Here is a 27,693-nt window from a genome sequence, read left to right on the forward strand (position 1 = left end):
ACGGTAAAAATGGAAAAATTCACTGTTGACAAAATGGCCAGATTTTGAAGCAGTTGAGCAGATTGGAGGCCTCTGGCCCTCCAAGCTAATTTGTGTCCCTTTCTGCAGTCATACCCCACTGCACAGACATCCTTTGCCACACACCTACCTGCAAACTGACCGTGCATCCATGATCTCCTCAGGAACTTTGACCTCCTGAAGCTCTATCCACTCTGCTGCTGATCTCTGACTTCTCTCTGACCATCTAAACCTCCACGAACCAGCCTCTCTCTTTCTGATTTGCACTCAACCTCCAATCTCTGCACAGTTATTGTAAACATACAGTTGTCCCTCAGCAAAATAATCTGTATTCTTATACAGAACGTACATTGACCCACTGTGCATAGAAACCTTTTTATAACATACCTCTCACTAGAGCAGGCTTCCACAGATAGCCTTACAGACTAAACTCACTCCACACAGCTTGGGTGGGATTTTCCATGCAACTTACCATGAAACAGAGGCAGCCTGCCATGATCTCTCCCACTCTCCCTCTGACTTTCTCTGCTCCCCTGTTGCAGCCTATTAGAGCAAGCCTTCCTCATGAGCAGCCTCTCAATCTGGCTAGTTGCTGGTCAGGTTACAGAGGAAATGAATTTAAATGAGTCCCTGGTATCAAGTTGACTAGGACTTCTGGGTTATCCTCGTTCCCTGGTTGCTAAATTCCTCCACCTCACTGTAAATACCGCAACTTTCATGTTTAAATAGCATAGGCATGTATACTTTTTTAAAGTTTATTTATTAGTCACAAGTAATGCTTACATTAACACTATAATGAAGTTACTGTGAAATTTCCCTAGTTGCCACACTCTGGCGCCTGTTCGGGTCAATGCACCTAATCAGCACGTCTTTCAGACTGGGAGGAAACTGGAGCACCCGGAGGAAACCCACACAGACACGGGGAGAATGTGCGGACTCTGCACAGACAGTCACCCAAGCCAGGAATCGAATCCTGGTCCCTGGCGCTGTGAGTGCTAGCCACCGTGCCGCCCCCAATACGAATGTATTTTTGCCAAATATCCCGAATCAATCGTACTGAAGACATGTTCCCAAATTAGACTAAAATTTGGACAACAGGTTAAGGAAGTTATTGCGTGCTGCTATTTTGCTGTGACTACGCGAGGGATATTTTCAACTAATGGTAAGCTGCTGTCGGTCCAAAAAAACATTCTGCCAAAATACTGAGCAACTCTATGTATGAATTTGTCATATGTCCCAGTAATTGGCTGATCTAATTGAGCAGCACGTTCCTTCAGTTGTTCATAATCTGATGTGGAGATACCAGTGTTGGACTGGGGTGGGCACAGTAAGAAGTCTCACAACACCAGGTTAAAGTCCAACAGGTTTATTTGGTATTACGAGCTTACGGAGTGCTGCTCCTTCATCTCCATTCATCTGATGAAGGAGCAGCCCTCTGAAAGCTTGTGATACCAAATAAACTTGTTGGACTTTAACCTGGTGTTGTGAGACTTCTTACTGTGCCAACTCGCCACTCACCTGATGAAGGAGCAGTGCTCCGAAAGCTTGTGAGACCAAATAAACCTGTTGGACTTTAACCCTGGTGTTGTGAGACTTCTTATTGTTCATAATAGGCAGAGTTCAGACTGTCCTTAACCAGCCCACGCTTACAAAACCCGAATCAAAATGTCTCCTGACAGATGTGATTCCACGATTGGGCAGCACTTGCTGAAAAATCCAGAGTGCTAATAACTACTTTAACAACCAATTTAAGTTAATCAGGGGAGTTTGTAGCATGGCTTTTTTACACTTGCTGGAAGCAACATAAATTCAAATGGAAGGACCTGTTTTCTGCAAATAAAAGGAACATATTTAAGCTTTGCATCTTTTTTGAATTTCCAGAGAACTTAGGGAGCCAATAGATCTCCATTGCTTTTGTCATGGCAATTCCTCGACCAATCAGAGCTGACTTGCAAAACAATTGACACGCTGTTCTCCTGTAGTATAAATTGTTGTCACCATTTGAAATTTGGTATTCTTGCATTTGTCCTGATCACTGCAAGTGGAAGCTTCAGCAACAGGTCTTTCTTTTCAGCAATATTCAAATTAAGTTAAAATTTAGAAATTTAAGACTTTGTGCATCTTTAACAGACTACATTTTGTGCCGGTAGTTTAATTCTTCTTCAGCTAACTGCAACAACAACATTTATTCATGGAGTGCCTTTAACTTAGTAAAATTTCCTAAGATGCTTCACAGGAGCATTGTCAAGAAAGATTCAAGCACTTTGGACAGCAAGGTGAGATTCTATAGGACATATTTTATATGGAGGGGATTCCTACCAGGCCGTTGGAGGCAAGATTGAAGGTAGAGGCTCTGGGAAGTTGGGACAAAATGCATTGAGCTGCTTTGCTGATTTGCTCCCACCTTGGACCACGTTTCCCAGCGACAGGCTGAGGGCAATGTCAGGAAAATGGCCGCAGCAGTGCGGAGCCAATCGTCGTCATCAGACATTTTCATTGCTTTTATCAAAATATATACTTGACATTGTTGAATTGTGGATGGGACTTGTGAGCAGTCACTTGTTGGGAATGGGAGAGAATGGGAATCATGGCTTACGTTGCAGTTGCAATGTTTTGAAGTGGTTTGAGAGAATATATAATTCATTGCATTATCATTGTAGATGTTATATTTTGGAAATATTTGTCTGGGTCTGCAAGCATCCGTAAAATCGATGGCTGGAATTTCCCGGCTGTTCATGCTGGCGGTCCTGCTGATGGGTCTTCTGGTAGTGAGGAGTACAGTTAATGGGAAATCCCATTGACCGGGCCAGAAAATCCTGGTTAATGGGCTCTGTAGGGCCTGGAGCATGCATCACAAGTATACAGAACCGGCAGATCATGGTGCCAGTCAATGTGTAACACTGATTTCACATCAGCACTGACATTTTTGCCCTTGGAACTCTAGCTAAACATGCAGAGCTGGACATGTGTTCAGCTGCCAAGAGTACGTCCACTTCTGTGCTGTAGGCTGGTAGCTGGCTCATTTCCACTGGCCCTGTTTGAGTTTGTTGAAGCGTTTTGTGATTTGCAGACTTGGTCATAGTTCAGAGGAAGTGCTGCTGGGCATAAAGAAGGCGTTGGTTGTGACTTCAAGGATTCTGGTGAGACCATTTGCTCCCTGTAATAGCTACTACACTTATCACTTCCCTGTGCTTCAACATGAGAAGCAAAATAGGAGCTGGAGTAGGCCATTCAGCCCCTCAAGCCTGCTCTGCCATTCAAATAAATCATGGCTGATCATCTGACATTTTCCTACACTATCCCCATATCCCTTAATGTCTTTAATAACTAGAAATTTTTTTTCTTGAATGTTCAGTGACTGAACTTCCACAGCCCTCTGGAGCAGAAAATTTAAAGGATTCACCACCCTCTGAGTGAAGAAGTTCCTCCACCTCCTCTCAGTCCTAAATGACCTGAGTCTTATCCTGAGACCATGCCCCCCCACCCCTCCAATTCTAGACCACACAACCTCAAACAGACCATTGTCCGCAGCAAACTACCCAGCCTTCAGGAGAACAGTGACCACGACACCACACAACCCTGCCACAGCAATCTCTAAAGACGTGCCGGATCATCGACACGGATGCCATCATCTCACGTGAGAACACCATCCACCAGGTACACGGTACATACTCTTGCAACTCAGCCAACGTTGTCTATCTGATATGCTGCAAGAAAGGATGTCCCGAGGCATGGTACATTGGGGAGACCATGCAGACACTACGACAACGGATGAATGAACACCACTTGACAATCATCAGGCAGGAGTGTTCTCTTCCTATTGGGGAACACTTCAGCAGTCACGGGCATTCAGCCTCTGATCTTCAGGTAAGCGTTCTCCAAGGAGGCCTTCACAACACACGACAACCCAGAATCGCTGAGCAGAAACTGATAGCCAAGTTCCACACACATGAGGACGGCCTCAACCGGGATCTTGGATTCATGTCACACTATCTGTAACCCCCACAACTTGTCTGGGCTTGCAAAATCTCACTAACTGTCCTGGCTGGAGACAATACACATCTCTTTAAACTGTGCTTAATGCTCTCTCCACTCACATTGTCTGTACCTTTAAGACTTGATTACCTGTAAAGACTCACATTCCAACCATTATCTTGTAAATTGAGCTTGTGTCTATATATGCCCGGTTTGTGAACACAACTCCCACTCACCTGATGAAGGGGCAGTGCTCAGAAAGTTTGTAGCTTGAAAATAAACCTGTTGGACTTTAACCTGGTGTTGTGAGACTTCTTATTGTGCTTACCCCAGTCCAACGCCGGCATCTCCACATCATGACATCCCACTATCCCAGGGATCAATCGTGAACCATTGTTGCGCTCCATCTATAGCAAGTATATTTCTCCTTGGGTAAGGAGAGTAAAACTGTGCTACGGCACTACACAACTCATGTTCTCAAATTCTCTTGCAATAAAGGCCAATATACCATTTGCCTTTTTAATTCCTTGTTGCAGCTGCATGTTACTTTTCATTGACTTGTGAACAAGGACACCCAGGGAGTTGGCACAGAGACAGTAAAGATGAGGAGAAGCTGTTAAAAGAGTTGGAAGGAGGAAAGAGAGGAGGGCTCTCAGCAGGCATCCTTATCCACATAAAGCAATCTTCGTACTCCACCTCAGCCAGAGCCAGTTTGCGTGTCATCATTGCTTTATGAAGGAGGCGCTCACAGAACTCTACCATCTCTTGCAATCAGAGCTGTGGCCACAGAGCAAGGTGAAGACTGCAGTTACGAAGGTGATTGTGGTTGTGAATTTGCGCTGGGATCCTTCCAGGCTGAAGCAGGCATCATAGAATCCCTACAGTGCAGAGGAAGCTGTTTGGCCCATTGAGTTTGCACTAACTCTCTGACAGTGTATCTTACCCAGGCCCTCTCCTGCGCCCTATCCTCGTAATCCCACACACTTGCCGTGGCTAATCCATCTAACCTACACATCTTTGGACTGTGGGGGCAAATTGGAGCACCTGGAGGAAACCCACGCAGACATGCAGAGAACCTGCAAACTTCACACAGTCACCCGAAGCCAGAATTGAACCCAGGTCCTGGCACTGTGAAGCAACAATGTTAACCACACTGTGCCACCATGCAATATCTGCGACATGTCCCAGTTTGGTGTCTACTGCCGCATCAGTGAGGTGACAGACAATCTTTGAGCAAGGAAACAAGTGTTCATTGCGTTCTATCTGAATAGGGAGAAGCAGATGGAGCATACACATGACTTTGTCAGGATGGTATGCTTCCTTATGGGACAAGGTGTCATTGACCTTTCCAGAAAATGTACCTAAATTCTGAGATGTATGAGAACCACAAACGTTCCAACTTGCTGAATATCAGCTAGTATGCGACCATGCTCCACATGTTATAGTGCCGGTAGATGCCTGCTATTCCAGCAGCAGTCATCATGCTTTCATTTTTCAGCAATTGTCTCTCAGTCTATTAGCCATTAGGCCAAACATAAGGATGGCTGCTGAAAGACAAGGGCTATCCACGTATCACCTCATTACATTACTCTGAAACCCAAACACACACAGTCACAAGCAGACTGATGGAGCACTGAAGCAATTATTCTGCTGATTGGGTCACAACATGGCGGGGTGCTCTCCAGTACTCACTGGAGCATGTGTCTCGATTCCTGATGATCTGCTGTATCCTTCACAACCCAGTCACCATGAGTGCACAAGCTGTGCCACCAGCTCAGAACCAAGAGAAGAACGAGAAACGCAATATATTCATTTTCGGATCAAGATGTCCATGATCACCTCAGACAGTTCCTGTGAACAGAATCCCAAATCTCCATTGTACAATAGACCCACACCTTACCTACTCTATGCTGTGTGGACCATCACAGCAATCCCTCTCGAGCACAATTCTTGATTTGATTTATTATTGTCATGTGTATTGGTATAAAGTGAAAAATATTATTTCTTGGGCACTTTATAGACAAAGCATACCATTCATAGGGTACATAGGGGAGAAGGAAAGGAGAGGGTGCAGAATGTAGTGTTACAGTCATAGCTAGGGTGTAGAGAAAGATCAACTTAATATAAAATTGAAAAGTCTGATCTGATGGTAGCAGGGAAGAAGCTGTTCTTGAGTCGGTTAGAACGTGATCTCACAATTTTGTATCTTTCTTCCATGAAAGAGAGTATGTCCAGGGTGTGTGGGCTCCTTGATTATGCTGGCTGTTTATCTGAGGCAGCGGGAAGTGTCGTGGAGTCAATGGATGAGAAGCTGGTTTGTGTGATGGACTTGGCTTCGTTCACAAACTTTTGTAGTTTCTTGCGGTCTTGGACAGAGCAGGAGCCATACCAAACTGTGATACAACCAGAAAGCATGCTTTCTGTAGTGCATCTGTAAAAATTGATGAGCGTCATAGTGAACATGCCAAATTTCCTTAGCCTCCTGAGAAGTGGAGGCGTTGCTGGGCTTTCTTAACTATAGCGTTGGCTTAGAGGGACCAGGGCAGGTTGCTGGTGATCTGGACACCTAGAAATTTGAAGTTGTTGTGCATTTCCACTTCATCTGGAATATAAAAGTCATGTAATAACCATTCGGAAACATTTACATCTAACTAACCATCTTAATATTCCTTACAACGGTCGAGTTGTGCATTAATGCCTGCGTTGTGAGTATATTTGCCTGATCTAGTGCTCCTATGACTTCTGCATGGCTGGTGAAAACCTGCTACCTTTCAGTGGGGGACACAGCAGATGACCTTGCCGGATGCCTTTGAGCAGTTGTGGGCTAGAAGGCCCGGCTTCAGGTTACAACACCTCAGCCTGGGATGCAGCAGTTTGTACTGGCTGGTTGACAGACAACAGCAGGGGCAAGGACCGTGTGGCTTTGGTGGGAAGGCAAATACTGTCTCCCTGAGGGAGGACATCAGGGTTGTGCTGCACAGAGCCACTACCATTCCTCAGCAATGTTAGTAACCTACTGGAACACAGACTGCTGAGACCCTGCAGGGCCATTTGAGCCCTTGTGTCCACAGTTAGGATGGCAGCAATCTGAGCCTGCAAGATATGAAGCTGGGCATGCAGTGATTTCAGAACCTCACCACTGCAGCATTCGGAGGGTGGGTGACTTCTGGTTGTACTCCAATGGAAGCTGCGACAGTGGCCATCACAACTGATCGTGATCTGATCTGCAAGTGTTCTAATGGAGTTTGCCAACACTTGCATGCTGAACAGGATGGGCTCCAAGCTCTGTGCATAACAATGCACAAGGCAAGTACCCCATGCTTCTTGACAATAACATCAAACTTCCTGGCAGGCCTGCTAATGTGCCAAGCATTCATTTGCATGCCCATCAAACCTCTTTCTCTGACGTACCCTATTAAAGTCCTCATCTGAATTCTCTGCAGCAGAACCTCTGAGTGCCATTGAGTGATGGTACTTCATCTGTCTCTTGTTCCTCTTGCACTCCATGTTGTCTCATGAGGGCTTGACCAGGTGGCAATTCTGGGGTAACTTAATGATAGCCAGAACCATCCCCTTCATAAGGGTGAGGATATTGAGCCGTGCCTGTTTCCTGCTGGTTACCTGCTGCTACTGCCTACTACAGACCATCGTGCCCTGCAACATAGAGGAAAGTGTGCTACTGCGTATGGTGCAATCTGTTGCCTTTCACAGTTGAACAGCTTGCATTGTGAGCAAGCTATGAGATGTGAATGTGAGGCTTTCAGCGGGGATCATTGTTTTCGGATCCACTGAAAGATCTGAGACAGAGGAAGATACTTGCTCATGAATCTGAGACAAAGGGAGGCACTCACTATTTTGTTAAATGGAGCTTTCCATTTTAATATTTGCTTCCAAAGTGCCATCGGGAAAGCAAGACTATTGAAGTATGAAATTGTTTGGAGAATGTAAGAATGAGAAGATGAGCAAAAACAGACCTCGCTTTGAGCTGCCATTTATTTGTTTCTCATTCTCCGCTCCAAATTCGAATGCTTTTCTTTTCTAGTCGCCTTTACCTATTTCTGACTCTGACTCTACTCATTCAACATCTTAAAAGCTGTGCGCTTGAACCTGCATCCCACCTCTGTTTGGTTTTATTGATTTATTTTAACATTAATGGCTATTACGTTTGTGTTACTTATATCAGTTCAAATAGATTCTTTGGTGCTTCTGCTCTTGTTCTAATGGGAACTGCAGAGTTAGTGAATTATTTTATCAGAATTACAATAGGTGATGTAGTGACAGGATCTGGCAGTGTTACTCTTAGGTCCATCTCAAATTCCTCTCTCCAGTTCCTTCTTCCTTTCCTCACGTACTGGTTCACTGCTCATGTACAGCTTTACTCTGAGGGATCTCTCGACTATCTCATATCCACATATTCTTTATTCATCTCTGGGTCTTGCCTATGAATGTCATTCAGCAATTTGTCTGTGGAGGACTTCACATGTAAGCCTGACCCTTGGGCAGTGCCACAGTTGTGAGAAAGGGCGGCACCTTTACCTGTCAGTCATCGTGGACATCTTATCTCTGTGAAGTTTAAAAGACATGCCATTGAGCCAGTTGATTAAAATTTAAAAGACAGTAGCAATGATGAAGGATTTTTGGGACACAATGCTATCACGAGCCATTTCAATTGGGTCGGTAGTGGTGAACTTAAATAAATTCCAGCATTTGGGTTGGCTCCGATGTATCTGTAGCAGTAGATTGCCCCCTGGTGGTTGTACAAAATTGTCCTGCAAAGTGTTTTATTACAGATTGGGGAATTTCAGCAGCTGTTCTGTTCTCCCGCTGTAACTTCAGGCAAAACATCCGAGAAATGGCATAAATGGCTGTTTGAGCTGTTTCTGCAAGATTTCCACTGGAGAAATTCCATAGAAATGCTACTCATCCATGCACCGTTTACATTAACAAATTATAACTGCTGTGAATTCCCATGTGGGTTCCTCCGAGCTACTTCTGCATGGAGGACTGACATTAGCAGTGCACATCGCTGATCTGTCTCTTTTTACTAAATGTGTCAACAATTCTCTTCCTTTCTTAGTCTCTCTCTCGCTGTCCCTCTCAAACACTGCATACATCTTCCTGTGCTATTATTTCACAAATTGTAAAGATTTATACATCAGAACACTAGAACAGTGTGGAATCATACACTCTTACAGCACAAAATGAGGCCATTCAACTCATCATACCTACATTAGCTCTTTCAAAGAACTGTTCAATTTTCTCCCACACTGCAGCTTTTTTTCCCTGTAAGTTAGCCCTTTTCATGGTACCGTGGCACAGTGATTAGCACTGCTGCCTCACAGCACCAGGGACCCGGGTTCAGTTCTGGCCTCAGGTGACTGTGTGGAGTTTGCACGTTCTTCCCGTGTCCGCGTGGGTTTCCTCCGGGTGCTCCGGTTTCCTCCCACAGTCCAAAGATGTGCGGGCTAGGTTGATTGGCCATGCTAAAATTGACCCTAGTGTCAGGAGGATTAGCAGGGTAAATATATGGGGTTACAGGAATAGGGGCTTGGTGGGATTGTGGGCGGTGCATACTCAATGGGCCGAATGGCCTCCTTCTGTTCTGTTGATTCTATGAAATCTAATCTAATTATCTTTTATAAGATCTTATCGAGTGTTATATTATCATTCTTTCAGGTGGTCTGTTCCAGATGTTAAAAACATCCTACGTAAAGAAATTTCTCTTCATTTCGCCTCTAGTTCTTTGAGCAAACATTATGTTAATTCTATGGTCTCAACATAATGTTGGCTTACGTTAACATTGCAATGAAGTTACTGTGAAAATCCCCTAGTCGCCACACTCCGGTGCTTGTTCAGGTATACTGAGGGAGAATTTAGCATGACCAATGCACCTAATCTGTACATCTTTTGGAATGTGGGAGGAAACCGGAGCACCCAAAGGAAACCCACGCAGACACAGGGAGAATGAGCAAATTCCACACAGACAGTGACCCAAGCCAGGAATCGAACCTGGATTCCTGGTGCTGTGAGGCAGCAGTGCTAACCACTGTGCCACCTGTGTGAAGTCTCATTCTTTTAGGTTTTAATCATTGTTGGAGATATAACAATAGCAAGTTTCTGTCCTATGTCCCTCTCTGTCTCAATTCCAGCTTCCATTTCATTCATTTTGATTTCTGTACCAGATTTGAAATTTAATTAAATATTCTAAATGACAGTTCATTGGTTCAACCACTGTGCTACTGTTTAATAGTTTTCTAATTCGATTGATTGAGGAGATACATAGTCTCTTGTCTTGTTACAAAGATCCCTATAAAGAGCACAAACTATTTTGGTTTCATAATGTCGATGCTAAATTCTAGTTCAACATTCCAAAGAATGTTTGTGGGTGCAAAGAACTGTAATGAAATGCCTGACTCCATTGTTGCCAACAGAGCAACATCCAGTCAGTAATGAAATCCAAAAAAGATTTGAATTTTCCAAACATTTCCCACAGTCATAAATTGGCCATTTATTATGCTGCTAAGCAACTGGGAACACTGGTATCCAAAATTAAATTTATAGATGTAGAATTATATTTATTACGAAATGAGAAAAAAACATATAAAATCACCAAGAGAGGTGTTACTTTTGTAAATTAATTTTAGAAAGGTATGGGGTGGTCAGTGACCCTCACTTTATTTTCTTTACTTTATTATGGACGGGAAAAGTGCGGATAATTTTCCCCTTTTCTCACCTCTCAACTGACCACAACATGATGTATTATTTGGAAGGAGTGTTTTAACTCCTTGAGAGCTGTGCCTCTAAAGAAAGGGCGGCAAAACACACTTTCTTCAGTTGAAATCAAAGTCAACATTGATTTTTCACAACATGTCAAATCTAAACACAACAAACATCCACTTCTCAGACACACAGACAAGAAAAGATTATTTCGAAAGATTTAACATGCACATAAATGAGAAGGTTAATAAAAAGGTCACTTCTTCAAACAGTCATTCAGATGGTGGTTGAAATGCTGCAGGCCTGAAGGATTATCTCTTGGTTCACTGAAGATAAAGGAGGTTCACAGCTTCTGGCCTTTACAGGTGAAATTATGGTTGAGATCCTGTCATGAAGATTATAATCCTGCAGTTAAAACAAATTATCCCATCTCCACTCACTCTGCCATCAAGTTGGTGCTGACTTGATGGACTGAATGACCTCTTCTGCACAGTAGGGATTCTATGAGGTAGATTTTAAGGAATGTATTAAAAGAGGGAATTGAGGTGGAGGAACAAAGAGGAATAAGAAGGTGATTCCAGAACCTAAGGTATACACAGTTGAAGGCATGGCCACCAATGTCAAAACAATTAAAATTGAGGATGCACAAGATGCTTTAATTAGACGAGCACAGATATCTCAGGGGATTGTAGGGCTGGTAGAGATTTTTGAGCAAGGGAAGGGTGAGGCCACAGAGGTATTTCAAAATAAGGATGAGAATTTTATCATCAAGACATTGCTTGACAGGGAGTCAATTTAGATCAGCGAGCCCAGGCTGATAGGGGAAATGGGATATTCAGCCATTCAGCACACAGACAGTCAAGACCTCAAGGTTACAGAGGGTAGAATGTGGGAGACCAGCCGGGAGTTTGTCGGAAGAATCAGGTCTACAGTTAAGAAGGCTTTCAACAGCAGATGAGCTGAAGCAGGGGAGAAGTCAGGCCACTGTTACAGAGATGAAAATAGGTGGTCTTAGTGATGGCACAAACGTGAGACGAAAGGTTCATTTGAACGGACTGACTTAATCTAAAACTGTTGCCACTCCATGAATAGTGTTTCTTTTATTTAAAGTCCCTGAAATAACTCTTGCAGTTTGGGATCTTTTAGTTGTTTTTAAAGCCTCAGCGTATCCAGGCAAATAAAAGAAAATGTGAGGTCTGAGATGCAAGGTAGTTCAGGTGCTATTGAGCCAGCTTTCATTTTGTTGCCTTGCTGACTGAAACATTCAGTAGCTTTTCTCACTGATTGATAATGGCTTCATGCAAAATGTGTCGGAAGATTTCTCATCTCCTTTAGAGTGCGCTATGAATAAAGATAGACACTGTCACAGGCAGTCTAGCTTTTGCAAACAAGACACAACACAAGAAGTCAGGGTGTAAAGAATCCTAGAACATTCGAAAGAGGAGTTCAAGAAGCATGACGATTCTATTACTGGTGCAAGTTTTGTCATTATTATCAATGCAATTACTGTATCTTAATGACAGTGATTATTATCCATTTAATTTGCATAAGGATTTAATATGCCTAATGTCGCCGACAAGTAGTATATAGTGTAGTTCATCCACAGAAAACAGTGTGAAAGAACCTCAGGGTTTCCATGGGAATATCACTGCTTAAAAGCTGTGATAATGGGTAACAAAGCCACAGACAAAAAGCCAGGTTCATCAAAGGCTGGGACTGATTATTGCCAAGAACCACCAACTCCATATGTGTAACTGTTCTGTCTCTTTCAAAAATGTGACCTAACTTGGGAACCGGCAAAACAAAACATTAAGATAAATTCCACCAAGCACCCTATTTGGCAATTTTAAAAATATATTCTGACACAAAGCTACTGCACTTCTCTGATTTTGCATCAAAATGTAAATAGTGTCAGTAAAGAATGCTTTCACCAGTTTGGGTTTGCCATAGATATCTTCTCAGTTTAACTATTGTCAATCACTCACTTAAATTGTCTGAGCATTTTAATTTTCTGAAAGTTGACTCCCATGGCCTACATTTACTTGTAAGTAGACTTTTAAACAACATCCCCATACGATCTGGAACAGATGCTCATGTCTTTTGTACTTGTGTTTCTTCAGCATCTCTGAAGACAGGCCAAGAAAACATTGGAAGCTTGTTATGAATTGATAATCTGCTTTATTTCCCATTGGGTGGACATACAAAACAATTACCGTGGATTCATTTATTCTCATGAATACAAATTATTTTTACATGTGATTATGCTACAACAACCCACTTCAGTGAATCAGTCTTACATCAAGTAAGATGATGAATCATCTTGCTTCACTTAAAACTGGTTATTTAATAAACGATTCAACACCTAAAAATCTGCCATTTAACAGTTTCAGCAAGTGGACAGGATTTTACAGACCTGTTCGTCCCAAAACTGTAAAATCCCACCCGAGGTCAACGGACCTTCCTATTAAAATTAAAATGGCAGAAGTGCCATTCGGCCCATTGAGTCTGCACCAACCACAATCGCACCCAGGCCCTATCCCTGTAACCCTATGTATTTACCCTTGCTAATCCCCCTGACACTAAGGGACAATTTAGTATGGCCAATCAACCTAACCTGCAGACCTTTGTACTGTGGGAGGAAGCCGGATTACCCGGAGCAAACCCACGCAGACAAGGGGAGGAAGTGCAAACTCTACGCAGACAGTCACCCAAGGTTGGAATCAAACGTAGGTCCCTGGACCTGCGAGGCAGCAGTGCTAACCACTGTGCCACCGTGCCGCCCCCTTACCCGCTCCAATTCCTGTGGCGGGCAGCGCGGTAATATTCCGGCCAGTATCTGATAAGGGTCCATTATAAATGCAGATGGGTTGAACAGGCTGCGGCTGAATGATAAACATGCACTCCTTGCATAAACCTAAGTATACTTGAAATCGATATTTGTTCTATTCCAGAAGGCTAGATGCGAAAGGTTAGTCCTGGAGCCATTTTTCACTCAGTATTTGTGATAACCCCTGATTGGCCTCCCAGTAGGATTCATAGAATATGAGCTCCCCTGGTAATAAGTAATTACCTAAACAGGTGGAATTTGTATCCCGAGTCCTTTGCAAGACAGGCCCCTGAGTGGGTCCCGTATTCTATTGTCCCAAAGGGACTTGTGTACATGTACCACAGCGTTGTGGTTTAACTTTTGCTTTATAAAATAAAACACTGTTCCTTTCCAGTTGGCTTCCTGAGTTATTACACAAATTTGCAGAGTGCAACATTACAAACGTACATCTCCAAACTGAACTGCACCATAAAGTGCTTCTTTGTATGCGCTCAAATGAAAACTCAATTAATGCCCTCCATCTGCTTATAATTAAACACAATTGATATATAATTAACAATACTGATTATCTCAAATCAACAGAATTAGACTGTTCTTGTTCAAATACATCGCACTCCACAGCCGGTCATTATGATGAATGGGTGGGTTCACAAACTAATTGGACAGCAGTTTAGTTGGCTTTCGATAACTGATACACTCTTGATTCTGTGATCTCAGAAATGCTTTCATTTTTCTCCTGGACTGCAAATCCAGACATAACGGTGAAGAAACAAAATACTGTGCATGCTGCAAATCTGAAATAAAAACAGAAATACACAGCAAGCAACTTGTAGAGTGTGAGAAACAGAGTTAATGCTTCATCAGGGTTTCAATGAGAGGCCATTGACCTGAAAAGTTTCTCTCTCCAAAGATTCAGCCAGACCTTTCCATTTTCCTGCATTTTTTAAAAAATTTTGTATTTCCAGCCTCTGTCATATTTCACTCATGTATAAGGTTAACGGAAGATTTAATAGAGGTGTTTAAAATTGTGAAGGGTTTTGGTAGAGTAAATTTTTAAAAACTGATTTTGGTGGAAGACGGATCAGTAACTATACCGATTTTGGGTAATTGGTAAAATAATTGGGCAACATGAGGAAAAACCGATCAAGCAGCGAGTTGTGGTGATGTGGAAGGCATGACTAAAAGATTGAGAGAAGCAGATTCTCTTTTGCAGAATGGAGAGGGAGATAATTAGTTTTAAAACTGAGAAATTCTCCACTTTACCAGCAACATGAGAGCTAATTATTGCAGAGTTGGGGAGAGAAGGCGAGCTTTTTCAGAGCACGTGCCTATGAGTTAAAATGTTACTGCTTATTAAAGTCTCCATTCACATCCAGTATTAAACTTCATTTTTCTTCCTCTGTTGTAAGGGAACCTTCTCACAGGCTGCTGGAAAACTTTATCAAGAACAAGAACATCGCTTCTGCGTGTCAACTGGATGGCCCCTTGAACAATATTGCACTCCTCCCCAGTCACACAGTGTGCGAGATGGGGGAACTAACCCAAATAGGTGAAGTACCAGGCAAATTGTGAGCCTGTTTTAGATTAAACTGAATTTTCTAATGGTGCAAGCTGCAAACATTGTCTCAGTGTGGAAGTGTGCATGTGCTGTCCTGTCCCAATGGTATGAGGGACAGAGGTGCAAACTGCCATGTAAAAATGTGTAAAACGTGTGTCTATGATGGGCACCTGATGCCATTTTGGTGCCAAAGTATGAGTTTGAGAACTGCTTTCAGTGGCATAGTTCACTTGTATTTTTATTAATTCCACTTTCTAAATTTTGGAGCTGATAAATATGCACAATTATTCTATATATTTGGATTTGGAGAAAGGAACTGGAGGCACTGTTGCTAAGTTTGCAGATGATACAAAGATATGTAGAGAGACAGGTAGTATTGAGGAAGCAGGGGGGCTGCAGAAGGTCTTGGACAGATTAGGAAAGTGGGCAAAGAAGTGGCAGACGGAATACAACGTGGAAAAGTGTGAGGTTATGGACTTTGGAAGGAGGAATGGAGGCATAGACTATTTTCTAAATGGGAAAATGCTTCGGAAATCAAAAACACAAAGGGACTTGGGAGTCATTGTTCGAGATTCTCTTCAGGTTAACGTGCAGGTTCAGTCGGCAGTTAGAAAGGCAAATACAATGTTAGCATTCATGTCGAGAGGGCTAGAATACAAGAGCATCGATGTACTTCTGAGGCTGTATAAGGCTCTGGTTAGACCCCATTTGGAATATTGTGAGCAATTTTGGGCCCCATATCGAAGAAAGGATGTACTGGCCTTGGAAAGGGTCCAGAGGAGGTTCACAAGAATGATCCCTGGAATGAAAAGCTTGTCATATGAGGAACGGTTGAGGACTCTGGGTCTGTATTCGTTGGAGTTAAGAAGGATGAGGGAGGATCTTATTGAAACTTACAGGATTCTGTGAGGCCTGGATAGAGTGGACGTGGAGAGGATTTTTCCACTAGTAGAAAAAACTAGAACCAGAGGGCACAACCTCAGGCTAAAGGGATGATCTTTTAAAACAAGATGAGGAGGAATTTCTTCAGCCAGAGAGTGGTGAATCTGTGGAATTCTTTGCCGTAGAAGGCTGTGGAGGCCAGATCATTGAGTGCCTTTAAGACAGAGATAGATAGGTCCTTGATTAATAAGGGGATCAGGGATTATGGGGAAAAGGCGGGAGAATGGGGATGAGAAAAAAATCAGCCATGATTGAATGGCAGAGCAGACTCGATGGGCCGAGTGGCCTAATTCTGCTCCTATGTCTTATGGTCTAAATACCGATTATTGTACCTGACCCAACATTCTGGGAGTAATAGGTATTTGCACATTGTTGAATTGACCTCAAAGTAAAGTTGGCTTTGAGTAAATAATGTGGAAAGAGAGTATTCATATATTGTTATCAACGTTTTTCTCATTTTAGCCATCTAATAACCTCTTTTTTATATAAATGTATTTTTATCCCGTTGTTCTTGTATCGAATAATTGCGCATATTTATCAGCTTCAAAAAAAAAATTATTTATTTGCATCCTTAGACCCAAGGGAAATGTTAATATGATTTGAACTCAGAAAGACAATCAAGTTTAAAATGGGTGTGTCTCAGGTGAAATAAATAAACACTGAAATAAACGGTATTTATTTGCTTCACCTAATGGCATGGAGTTGAGGGAAAAGTACCATTCAGTAAACTACACCTCGTAATCAATAAGTCACTTTGTGGTTCAGATTTCGAAATCATGAACATGGGAGTTTTTATCCACTCACTCAATCTATTTATGTTCTTGCAACCTTTGTGTCCTCGCAGTATATTTTCCCACCTAACATGATATCATCAGCAAATGTTGAAAATACATTACACTTCCGCATCTAAATCATTGATACAAAGTATAATAACTGAAGTCTAAGCAATGATCCTTATTGTTTCCCACCGTGCACGGCACGGTAGCACAGTGGTTAGCACTGTTGCCTCACAGCACCAGGGACCTGGGTTTGATTCACTGCTTGGGCCACTGTCTGTATGGAGTTTGCACGTTCTCACCGTGTCTGCGTGGGTTTCCTCCAAGTGCTCTGATTTCCTCCCACATTCTGAAAGACATGCTGGATATGTGCGTCGATCCGAACAGGCATCGGAGTGTGGTGACTAGGGGTATTTCACAGTAACTTCATTGCAGTGTTTAAAAAAGCCGACTTGTGACTAATAAATAAACTTTTACTTTAGTTACAGGTCACCAACCCAAAAATGACCCATTTGTTCCTACTCTCTGTCTTCTGTCTTTTAAACAACCCATGAGTCTTTTAGAATCATAGAACCCCTACAGTACAGAAGGAGGCCATTCGGCCCATCAAACCTGCACCGACAACAATCCCACCCTGGCCCTATCCCTGTAACCCCACATATTTACCCCACTAATCCCCCTGATATCCCTCTAACACTAAGGAGCAATTTAGCATGGTCAATCAATCTAACCTGCATATCTTCGGACTGTGGGAGGAAACTGGAGCACCCAAAGGAAGCCCACGCAGACATGGGGAGAATGTGCAAACTCCACACAGACAGTCACCCAAGCCGGGAATCGAACCCGGGTCCCTGGCACTGAGAGGCAGCAGTGCTAGCCACCATGCTGCCCCAATTTTGTGTAATAAGCCCTTTCACCATAGAGATTGATTTTTGAGAATCCAAATACATTGTATCCATCGGTTTCCCCTTATCTACCCTTGGTACAAACTCAAAAACCCGTAACAGATTTGTCAAACACAATTTCCATTTTATAAAACCATGTTGACTTTGTCCAGTCATATCATGATTTTCAAATGGCCCTGCTTTCTTGTTCCTAATGAGAAGTTCTAGCATTTTTCTTACTACTAATATCAGGCTAACTGATCCAGTTTACTGTTTTTATTATTTGATTTGTTACATGTATTAGTATACAGTGAAAAGTGTTGTTTCTTGTACGCTATACAAAGCATATCATTCATAGAGAAGGAAAGGAGAGGGTGCAGAATGTAGTGTTACAGTCATAGCTAAGGTGTAGAGAAAGATCAGCTTAATATGAGGTAGGTCTATTCAAAAGTCTGATGGCAGCAGAGAAGAAGCTCTGCCTGCTTTCTTGAATTGGAGGGTTGCAGCTTCTACCTTCAATCCATGGGGCATGTATGCAAACAGCTCTTGGGCATTGTGGAGTGAGTCTTTACCGATGATGTTAATAGGGAAATGCTGATGCAGGAGCACTCCAAAAACATTCTGTCATGAAAAAACAGATAGGGAGCAGTTATCCTTTGTAACTGAAAAATGCTGCAATCCATAAAATTCCAAAAGAGGAAAGATTGATTCTGTGGATGGACTGGCATGTTTCTGACATTGCTTTGCTGTCATTGTAGGAGATGTATGGATGCTTCATTTTCTATTTGTGTTGTGTGTGATGATGAGGAAACAGAGGTTGATTTGGAAACATTGTTTGGATCGTCATGCTTTTAAAGGTCTGTTTGTGACAGTCATCACTTCAAACTGCCGATATATCATTTGAAAATGGAGGAAATGTGTTGAGTCGAATCTTGTGAATTGAATTTATTTGCTGATATCCTGTTACCTGGACAGCAAAAGACAAAAATAAATGTATGAAGCAACACATGATTTATTGAAGCCACAGCATTGAATTCACTGCCTTCAGGCACTTTTAACAGCTTATGCCTTGTTCAAAGAGAGGAGAAAATGCACATTGGGAGTAGTCATCACCTATTCACCATAAATTCTGTATGTTGTTGGAATATCTTACTGTGCTGGAAAATTAGATGAGTATGATAATCAGTTATTAGCATGGATTTTCAGCTTATGCACACACAATGCCAGTTCTGTGTGTGTGTGTGTACGTGTGTGTACGTGTGTGTGTGTGTGTACGTGTGTGTGTGTACCTGTGTGTGTGTACGTGTGTGTGCGTGCGTGCGTGTGTGTGTGTACGTGTACACAAGTGGACAATGGGGGAAGGGCAGAGAAGTATGACTAATTTGCTAGCTACTCCAAAGAACTAGCACAGACAGAGTGGGTTGAATGGCCTTCTCTGTGCTGAATGATTTTATGGCTGCAATCCATTCCATTAATATTGGTAGTATTGCGAACATTTAGAAGTTTTGTTACTCAGATACATGATGGTTAGGCCATGTCCTAATGAATGATTACCATGCAGAGTATGTATACGTACACTCCGCCATTCAGATTTGTTGTTTGCTATTGCTGCTCGTTGGCTGCCAGTAGAACAGAGCAAAGTCTAAAAAAAATCAAACCATAAGTGGCTTATTTCAGTCTCTGTTTTGTGCTTGCAGGAGTTGTCCAGCATCTGCTCAATGGTGAACATTTGCATGAGACTTATGTTAAGAAACACAAACTGCTGCCTGACAACTGGACAGCGAAACAACTGTATGTGGAATCAACAGGGAAAAGCCGGACACTGCAGAGTGGGCTAGCTCTGCTGTACAGTCTACTGCCAAAATTTGATTGGGGAAAGATACACATCCGGTACCAGTGGAGCACCATTTTCTGCTCAAACAGCTGTGATTGCCCAATGCGTAATCACTACCTGGAGGAGGAACAACGACGCCAGTACAACTTGCGGGTTAAGAATGGCCTGCTGGAGCAGACGTACATAGACATGGCAAAAATCGTGGGGATTCCCACAAGACGGTTAAGAGCAGCTAATCCCATTGACTCCCTATTGTGCCATTTCTGTCACAATGTCTCATTCCCATGCACAGAAAATGGCTGCATTAACTTGAACCACTTTAAAGTCATCAAGGCGCATCAGCTGGAGGATGAGCGAGACCGGCAGAGGAAGAAACTGTATTATAAGTATGCACTACTTGCAACCCATCCTATTTTAAACCAGACAGTCACTCGCATGCAACAAATTGCTCAAGGGAAAAAGGAGGAGATTCTTGCTCTCTACTCTGCTCATGATGTTACTGTGGCACCCCTGCTGAATGCGTTGGGCATTCCTGATGCCAGTTTTCCACGATTTGGTGCCCGAATAATCTTTGAACTCTGGAAAAATGGAAAAGACAAAAGACAGAATTTTATTCGCATTCTTTATAACGGCGATGATGTCACATTCCAAACCTCATTCTGCTCTGGGCGAAAAGCACATTCCAAACAACTCCTCTGTCCTTTGGAGAGTTTCCTGAATTTTGTGAGAAAGGACATGTTTGCAGTTTTTAACAGCACAACTTATTATGATGCATGTCACAGGAGGGTATTTTGAATATGTCAGCTGCTGCAGCCTCAGTGTTAAGCTGTGTTTGTGTGTCTTAAATATTGTTGATTTGAACTGCTGCTGTTATATTTTGATGAGAACATTCCTTTCCCAAAAGCAGAGTTGTTTTTTTTCCAATGACAATAAATTATGATGTGGATTGTACGAATTTCATGCTCAAATCATGTGTAATCCAGTCATATAATACTGTGTTCTAGGGACAACTTATCATCATGTTCTGGATTACAAATTCCATTGCAGATAAGCATAGACCTGATATATTTAAAGCTTTCTAAAATAATCCAGGGACAAGATAGAGGCACTATTACACATATTTCATGGGCACGATTTTTCCACCCCACTACGCTGATCAAGTAGCGTAGCGGGATGGGAAATGCCAGCGGGAGGCCGGTTGCGATCTTCCCAGGCCATTTTCTATGAAGTTATTAGCCTCGCACCGTTTAGCGAGCTCCAGGCAGTATTGTATGGGCTGACTTGGATTTTCGACCTTGCTGCAGGAGGTCCATGCCAATGGGGATCACACCTGGTCCCCAGCAATGGAGACCAGATGTGATGGCCTTGCTGGTGAGGCTGGAGACCATTGAGGCCCCCTGGGAGATCAGGGGCGGGGGGGGGGGGGGGGGGGGGGGAGTGCTAGCCTGGCACTGTCTGTCTCGCACCCTGGCACGGGGCAGTGACAAGGGAGGGGCGGAGCCTGAGGGGGTAATAGATGGGGGTGGAGCCAGATTGGGGGGGGGGAGGTAGCAGGGGAGGGAAGGGGAGGGAAAGGGAGACTCTGCATCGGGGAGTGGGGGCTGATGTAGGATCAGGGCCAGCCATCGGAGGTCGGGCCTGATAGCCTCTGAGCACGCAGCTGCTGGTCTCTCCAGCGGGTTTAGGCTTCGTCCCCCTCCATACTGGTGTGAATCTCTTGACAGCCCCTGTATTACTGATTGCACAAAGTACTGTAAATTCATTTATCTCAGCTGGTTCAAAATACAGGTGGGAAAACCTCCATTTTCCCATCCGTTGGGCACTTAGATTTATTTTAGGAAAATTGCACCCCATATTTTTGAGGAAAAGGTGTCGTGCCAGATAACCTTCAGATAACTGGTTTTATTTAAGCAGGTAGATAGATCGTGCCCAGGGGAACTATAGATTAGGCAACTCAACAGTGATGAGGGAAAAATAATTGAATCTCTATAAAGAACAAAATAGAAAGATATCTGGAAAGTAAAAGTGTAATGAATAGTCAACATGATTTTAGAAGGAAAAGCCTTGCTTGACAAACTCATTGAATTATTTGATGTATTTGATGAGAGTGACATTGAGAGTTTGATGGTGGCATTAATCAGAAAGGTAGGATCCAAAGTGCTTTCGTGATTGTGTTGTTTAGATTTGTGTTTTTGCTTAGCTTCACAAGATTATGAGAAGCATGGACAAAGAACAATACAGCACAGGAACAGGCCCTTCGGCCCTCCAAGCCTGCGCCGCTCATGTGCCCAACTAAACCATTCGTTTGTATCCCTCTATTCCCAGTATGTTCATGTGGTTATCTAGATAAGTCTTAAACGATCCCGGCGTGTCCGCCTCAATCAGCTTGCTTGGCAGTGCATTCCAGGTCCCCACCACCCTCTGTGTAAAATACATCCCCCTGACATCTGTGTTGAATCTTGCCCCCCCTCACCTTGAACCCGTGACCCCTTGTGTTCGTGACCTCCGACCAGGGAAAAAGCTTCCCACTGTTCACCCTATCTATGCCCTTCATAATTTTATACACCTCTATTAGGTCGCCCCTCATCCTCCGTCTTTCCAGGGAGAACAACCCCAGTTTACCCAATCTCTCCTCATAGCTAAGACCCTCCATGCCAGGCAACATCCTGGTAAACCTTTTCTGTACTCTCTCCAAAGCCTCCACATCCTTCTGGTAGTGTGGCGACCAGAACTGGACGCAGTATTCCAAATGTGGCCTAACCAACATTCTATACAGCTGCAACATCATATGCCAACTTTTATATTCTATGCCCCGTCCAATAAAGGCAAGCATGCCATATGCCTTCTTGACCACCCTCTCCACCTGTGCTGCCACCTTTAAAGATCTGTGGACTTGTACACCCAGGTCCCTCTGTGTGTCTATACTCCTGATGGTTCTGCCATTTATTGTATAGCTCCCCCTTACATTAGATCTACCAAAATGCATCACTTCGCATTTATCTGGATTAAATTCCATCTGCCATTTCTCCACCCAATGTTCCAGCCTATCTATATCCTGCTGTATTCTCTGACAATGTTCATCACTATCCGCAACTCCAGCAATCTTTGTGTCATCCGCAAACTTACTGATCACACCAGCTACATCTTCCTCCAAATCATTTATATATATCACAAACAGCAGAGGTCCCAGTACAGAGCCCTGCGGAACACCACTAGTCACAGACCTCCGACCGGAAAAAGACCCCTCCACTGTTACCCTCTGTCTTCTATGGCTAAGCCAGTTCTCCACCCATCTAGCTAGCTCACCTTTTATGCCATGAGATTTAACCTTTTGCACCAGCCTGCCATGCGGGACCTTGTCAAACGCTTTACTAAAATCCATATAGACGACATCCACGGCCCTTCCCTCGTCAATCGTTTTTGTCACCTCTTCAAAAAACTCAACCAAATTTGTGAGGCATGACCTCCCTCGTACAAAACCATGCTGTCTATTGCTAATGAGATTATTCAGTTCTAAATGCGCATATATCCTATCTCTAAGAATCTTCTCCAACAATTTCCCTACCACGGATGTCAAGCTCACCGGCCTATAATTACCCGGGTTATCCTTGCTACCCTTCTTAAATAACGGGACCACATTTGCTATCCACAGAGTGGATAGTCAGAAGCTTTTTCCCAGGGTAGAAGAGTCAATTATTAGGGGGCAGAGGTTTAAGGTGCGAGGGGCAAGGTTTAAAGGTGATGTACAAGGCAGATGTTTTACACAGAGGGTGGTGGGTGCCTGGAACTCGTTGCCAGAGGAGGTAGTGGAAGCGGTAGTGACTTTTAAGGGGCGTCTTGACAACTACATGAATAGGATGGGAATAGAGGGATATGGTCCCGGGAAGGGGCTTTTAAGTCGGGCAGTATGGTCGGTGCCGGCTTGGAGGGCCAAAGGGCCTGTTCCTGTGCTGTAATTTTCTTTGTTCTTTGTTCAGTTGTGGTCTCCTTTAACTTTGAGCTCTGAGTCAATTGGTGGCTAATTTCAAATAATTTGGGTATCTGATGGTCCAAACTGAGACTTGCATGATTTAAACCGATTGGAAGAGAAATAGGCATCTCAACAGCTAAATCTCAAACGAAGTTGAGCTTGAAATATTCCATGGTACAATGAGCTGCTACATAACACACAAGTAAACTGGAATAAATTTCAAGACTTCCTAATTAAATAGACATCATTCATAAAAGTAAAATTATAGACCTTGTGTGGAAATATGTTGGAAAGCTTTCCTTTGAAATATAAGGGAAAGATTGAACTGTAAGCTTCAAGTGATTTAGTTAAACGATTTTTTCAACTTACAATTGAGTGGGAATCTAATAGGACATTTTCAAGTTGGCAGGCAGTAAATAGTGGAGTGCCGGAAGGATCAATTCTGGGGCCTTGGCTATTTACAATCTATTTTAATGCCTTAGATGAAGAGACAGGGTAATGTATCTAAATTTGTAGGTGATACAAAACCAGGTGGCAATGAAACCTGTGAAGAGGACACAAAGAATTATAGGACCGGACCTTCTGTGGTATGGCAATCATTGCAGACTAGAAGGTGCTGCCTAAGGAGTGTTGCTGAGTTCTGCAGTGCACCTTGTAGATGGTACACACTGCTGCAACTGTGCATCAGTGATGGAGGGAGTGAATGTTTGTGGATGGGGTGCCAATCAAGCAGGCTGCTTTGTCCTGGATGTTGTTAGGATTCTTGGCTGTTTTGGAACTGCGCTTTCAGGCAAGTGGAGAGTATTCCATAACATTCCTGACCAGTGCCTTGTAGATGGTGGACAGGCTTTGGTGAGTTACTCATTGCAGGATTCCTAGCCCCTGACCTGCTCTTGTAGTCATAGGAATTATATGCTCAACCAATTAAGTTTTTGGTCAATGGTACCCTCAGGATTTTGATAGTGGAGGATTCTGTGATGGTAACACCATTGAATATCAAGGGGTGATGGTCAAATTCTCTTTCGTTGGAGATGGTCATTGCTTGGCACTTGACTATTACTTGCCACTTATCAGCCCAAGCCTAGATATTGTCTGGGTCTTGCTGCGTTTGGACATGGACTGCTTCAGTATCTTAGGAGTCACGAATGGTGCTGAACATTGTGCAATTATCAACAAACATCACCACCTCTGACATTAGGATGGAAAGAAGGTTATTGATAACGTTACTAAAGATGGATGGGCCTAGGACAAAACAAAAGTGATTATATACAAAGTAAGTGCTAAGGACCTCTTTCTGCATCTTTTGTATGTCGATGGCTTTTGACCATTGGAGGTGGAAACTCTTTCATTAATATGAATGGGTATAGATTTTTTTCCATTATGTACCAATGGCCAGCTGTCTCATGGCCAAAACTCTTTGATATTTGAAAGCCTGTTATTCGAGCGCAGCGGGCCAGCAGATTTCAGCAGGGCCGGATTAGTGCAATCTGCGCTGGGTGTCTGGCCCCAAGCGCCTCTCCCAGTGCCAGATTTCTGGTGCCATCAGCTCGGGAGTTGCATCATGTATGCGGGGAGATTTTAATGTTATTTAAATGTGATTAGCGGTCCCTGGGCTGAGGTCTCCGGGCCCGCTTGCAGCTCCCCCTTCCCCGCCAGAGTGTTTCACTCCAGTGGAATGTAGCTCCTCATTTTCAGGGAGCTAGCGGCCCAACCCCGCTGGAGTGAACAGGATGGCAATCGTGACCCCCCCAGAGGGTTGGGATTGGGGGAGGTGCCCCCTAGGTATTGGCACCCTGGGCAGTGTCAGCCTGGACCTCCGGCACTGCCCAAGGGGCAAAGTGCAAATGTCCAGGGGGCATTTTGGCATTTCCCATTGGGCACAGGGCATTTCCAAGGGGGTGGGATCTAGGGGGATCGGTTGGAGGTCTCGCTGCCACTCTGCATAGGGATCTGTTGGGGGAGGAGGGAGGCCAGCAGTCAGGGTGGGCTGGGGAGGGGGGGGGGGCGGTCAGCCTGCCGGGGGGGTCGGGAATGTGGGGGATAGTTGGGACTGCGGGGGCCGAGGGAGGGGGGTTGGTGGGGGCTGGAGATTGGGGCAGGCTGGGAATGGTCGGGGTCCAGCAATTGGGCCATGGGGAACCGGAGGGCCATCAATGTGGGGGCGCGGGGTTGGCCAGCTATTGGGAGGCCAGCAGTGCGGGGCCACTGCACATGCGCTGATCTCGGCACTGACATCGGCGTACACCCGGTGGCCCACTCAGCGCGCTGATGTCAGCCTTTCCAGTGGGAATAGGCCTAGTTTTTAGTGATATTCACGCTGGTGGCCTCTGAACTCCCACTGAACAAACCAGCGTGAAGTACTCCAGTTTTCCCGCAAATTCGAAACTTGGAATTTTTTTGCGAGAGTTACCGCCTATATATTTTATGGTCTCCTTTGAAAGCCTATTTCTGAAATGTCCTGAGTTTGACTGGAAAAGGCAAACTGGTCCTCTGGCTATAAGTATTATCAAGACTACCTAATTTCTGTGCATCTTTTATTCCGAAAGAACTCCACAAAATCCTATTTACTATCTGGATCCATCTGAACTTCAGCTCCTGAGTGAAAAGCCTCTCTCACTGGACTCCTACAAATCCATGAACCAAAGACTATTCTGTTTGGTTTTAATATTCATTGAAGTAAAACTCCTTTACTGTAACTTTCTTGTGAGTATGTGGTCTGTGTGGAGCAGTGATAAGTATTTCCGGTTAAAATCTGTATGAATAAATAATGTGCCTGGTTTTAAAATCCTTGAAGTCTGCTGTTCGAGACTTTGTAAAATCTGACAACACACAAACAGGGGTCTGGGAACACACCTTAGCCTGTTCTAAATTAGAAAAATTATCCGGTTTTAGTCTGCCGCTCTCCCTTGTCCATAACAGAAATTAAGTGTTGCCTCAGGGTTTGATCCATTGCAAATTCGCCAAATTTGAACCCATCGCTCTGAAACAAGCTGAATTTAATATTAAAGGAATCAATTGAAAGACAAAAAGGGAAAGTTCAGTATCTAAAATTGCCTTTAAAACAAACCAACTACAGCAGCCGATTTTTCTGAACTAATTCTAAAAGTAACATTTTGATGCAAAGATATTTGTTGTACAAGAGGACTTGACTGGAGAAAAAAATTATTAGGGCGGGATTTTACGACCTCGCACGGACGAGACCGGAAATTCCCGCCTGAGGTTCAACAGAGATTTCCATTGTTGGACCCTCGCCCTGCGCCAATTCCATGGCGGGCAAGGTGGTAGAGTTCTGGTCAATGGCCCTTATCATAGAGCAGCTGAAAGCTAAGCAAGTAGAGCTAAAATTACCCAATACAACAAAGATATCTGAGTTACTCCAGAGGCTGGATGAGCATTTAGGTCTCAGACAAGATCTACAATAGATAGAGGAGAAATGAGAACTCAAAATCAGTTGGGTTACTCTTGCCAAAGTAAAACTGGGAAAGCTGAAAATAGAACCAGAGTTTCAGGCCCGGAGAGAAAGTGAGGAACAGGAAGAACAAGTAAGAGAGGACCAAGCCAAAAAGCAAGAGAGGGTTTTCCTGTTCTGAAAATTGGAGATATTGTAACAGGTACAGAAGTAAAGAGACCTAAGCCATAAGAACATAAGAATTAGAAGCAGGAGTATGCCATTTGGTCCCTCGAGCTCTGCCATTCAATAAGATCATGGCTGATCTTTTTGTGATCTCAGCTTGAGGCTGCTAAGGAAAATTTCACTCTACCTAATAGTCTAAATCTTCAGAAACCAGTATGGCAGCCTGAAATCCTCCATATTTGTTCACAAATTTGAAGAGGGTGATATAGAACATACTGGTCTTTTTAACCTCTTTTGAGAAGGTAGCAGATCAGCTACAATGGCCACAAGAAACATGAATTCTTATGGTGGAGGATCTATTGGCAGAGTCTATTCTATGCTATCTTGTGAATGCCTGCCAGTTCACAGAACAGACCCAGGTTGCCATCCTTAGCACTTACAAGTTGGTCCTGGAGGTACATCATCAGCATTTCCAGAATACCAATAAGAAACCTATGCAGACCTATTTAGATTTCGAAAGACTAAGAGAAATATTTTCTGAATGTTGGCTCCACATTTTAAAAATAGAGCACATCGTTGGGAACCTAGGGAACTGGTATTGCCGGAAGAGTTTAAAAA

The 27,693-nt window shown here is 43.5% G+C and overlaps 1 protein-coding gene across 5 annotated transcripts in view; it reads left to right on the plus strand.

The window, feature by feature from the left end:
- Positions 1-20,936, plus strand: part of pxylp1 (2-phosphoxylose phosphatase 1) — a 173,496-nt gene extending 152,560 nt beyond the window's left edge. For all 5 annotated transcript variants that reach the window (XM_078202385.1, XM_078202353.1, XM_078202367.1 and 2 more), the window contains 2 exons: positions 14,947-15,086; positions 19,395-20,936. In XM_078202385.1, the coding sequence (XP_078058511.1) occupies positions 14,947-15,086; positions 19,395-20,326 (1,072 nt within the window). In that variant the 3' untranslated portion in view covers positions 20,327-20,936. The remainder of the gene's footprint in view (positions 1-14,946; positions 15,087-19,394) is intronic.
- Positions 20,937-27,693: the final 6,757 nt, after the last annotated feature.

This window comes from Mustelus asterias, chromosome 3 (assembly GCF_964213995.1).
Source record: "Mustelus asterias chromosome 3, sMusAst1.hap1.1, whole genome shotgun sequence".
In the NCBI taxonomy this organism is placed as follows: Eukaryota; Metazoa; Chordata; class Chondrichthyes; order Carcharhiniformes; family Triakidae; genus Mustelus; species Mustelus asterias.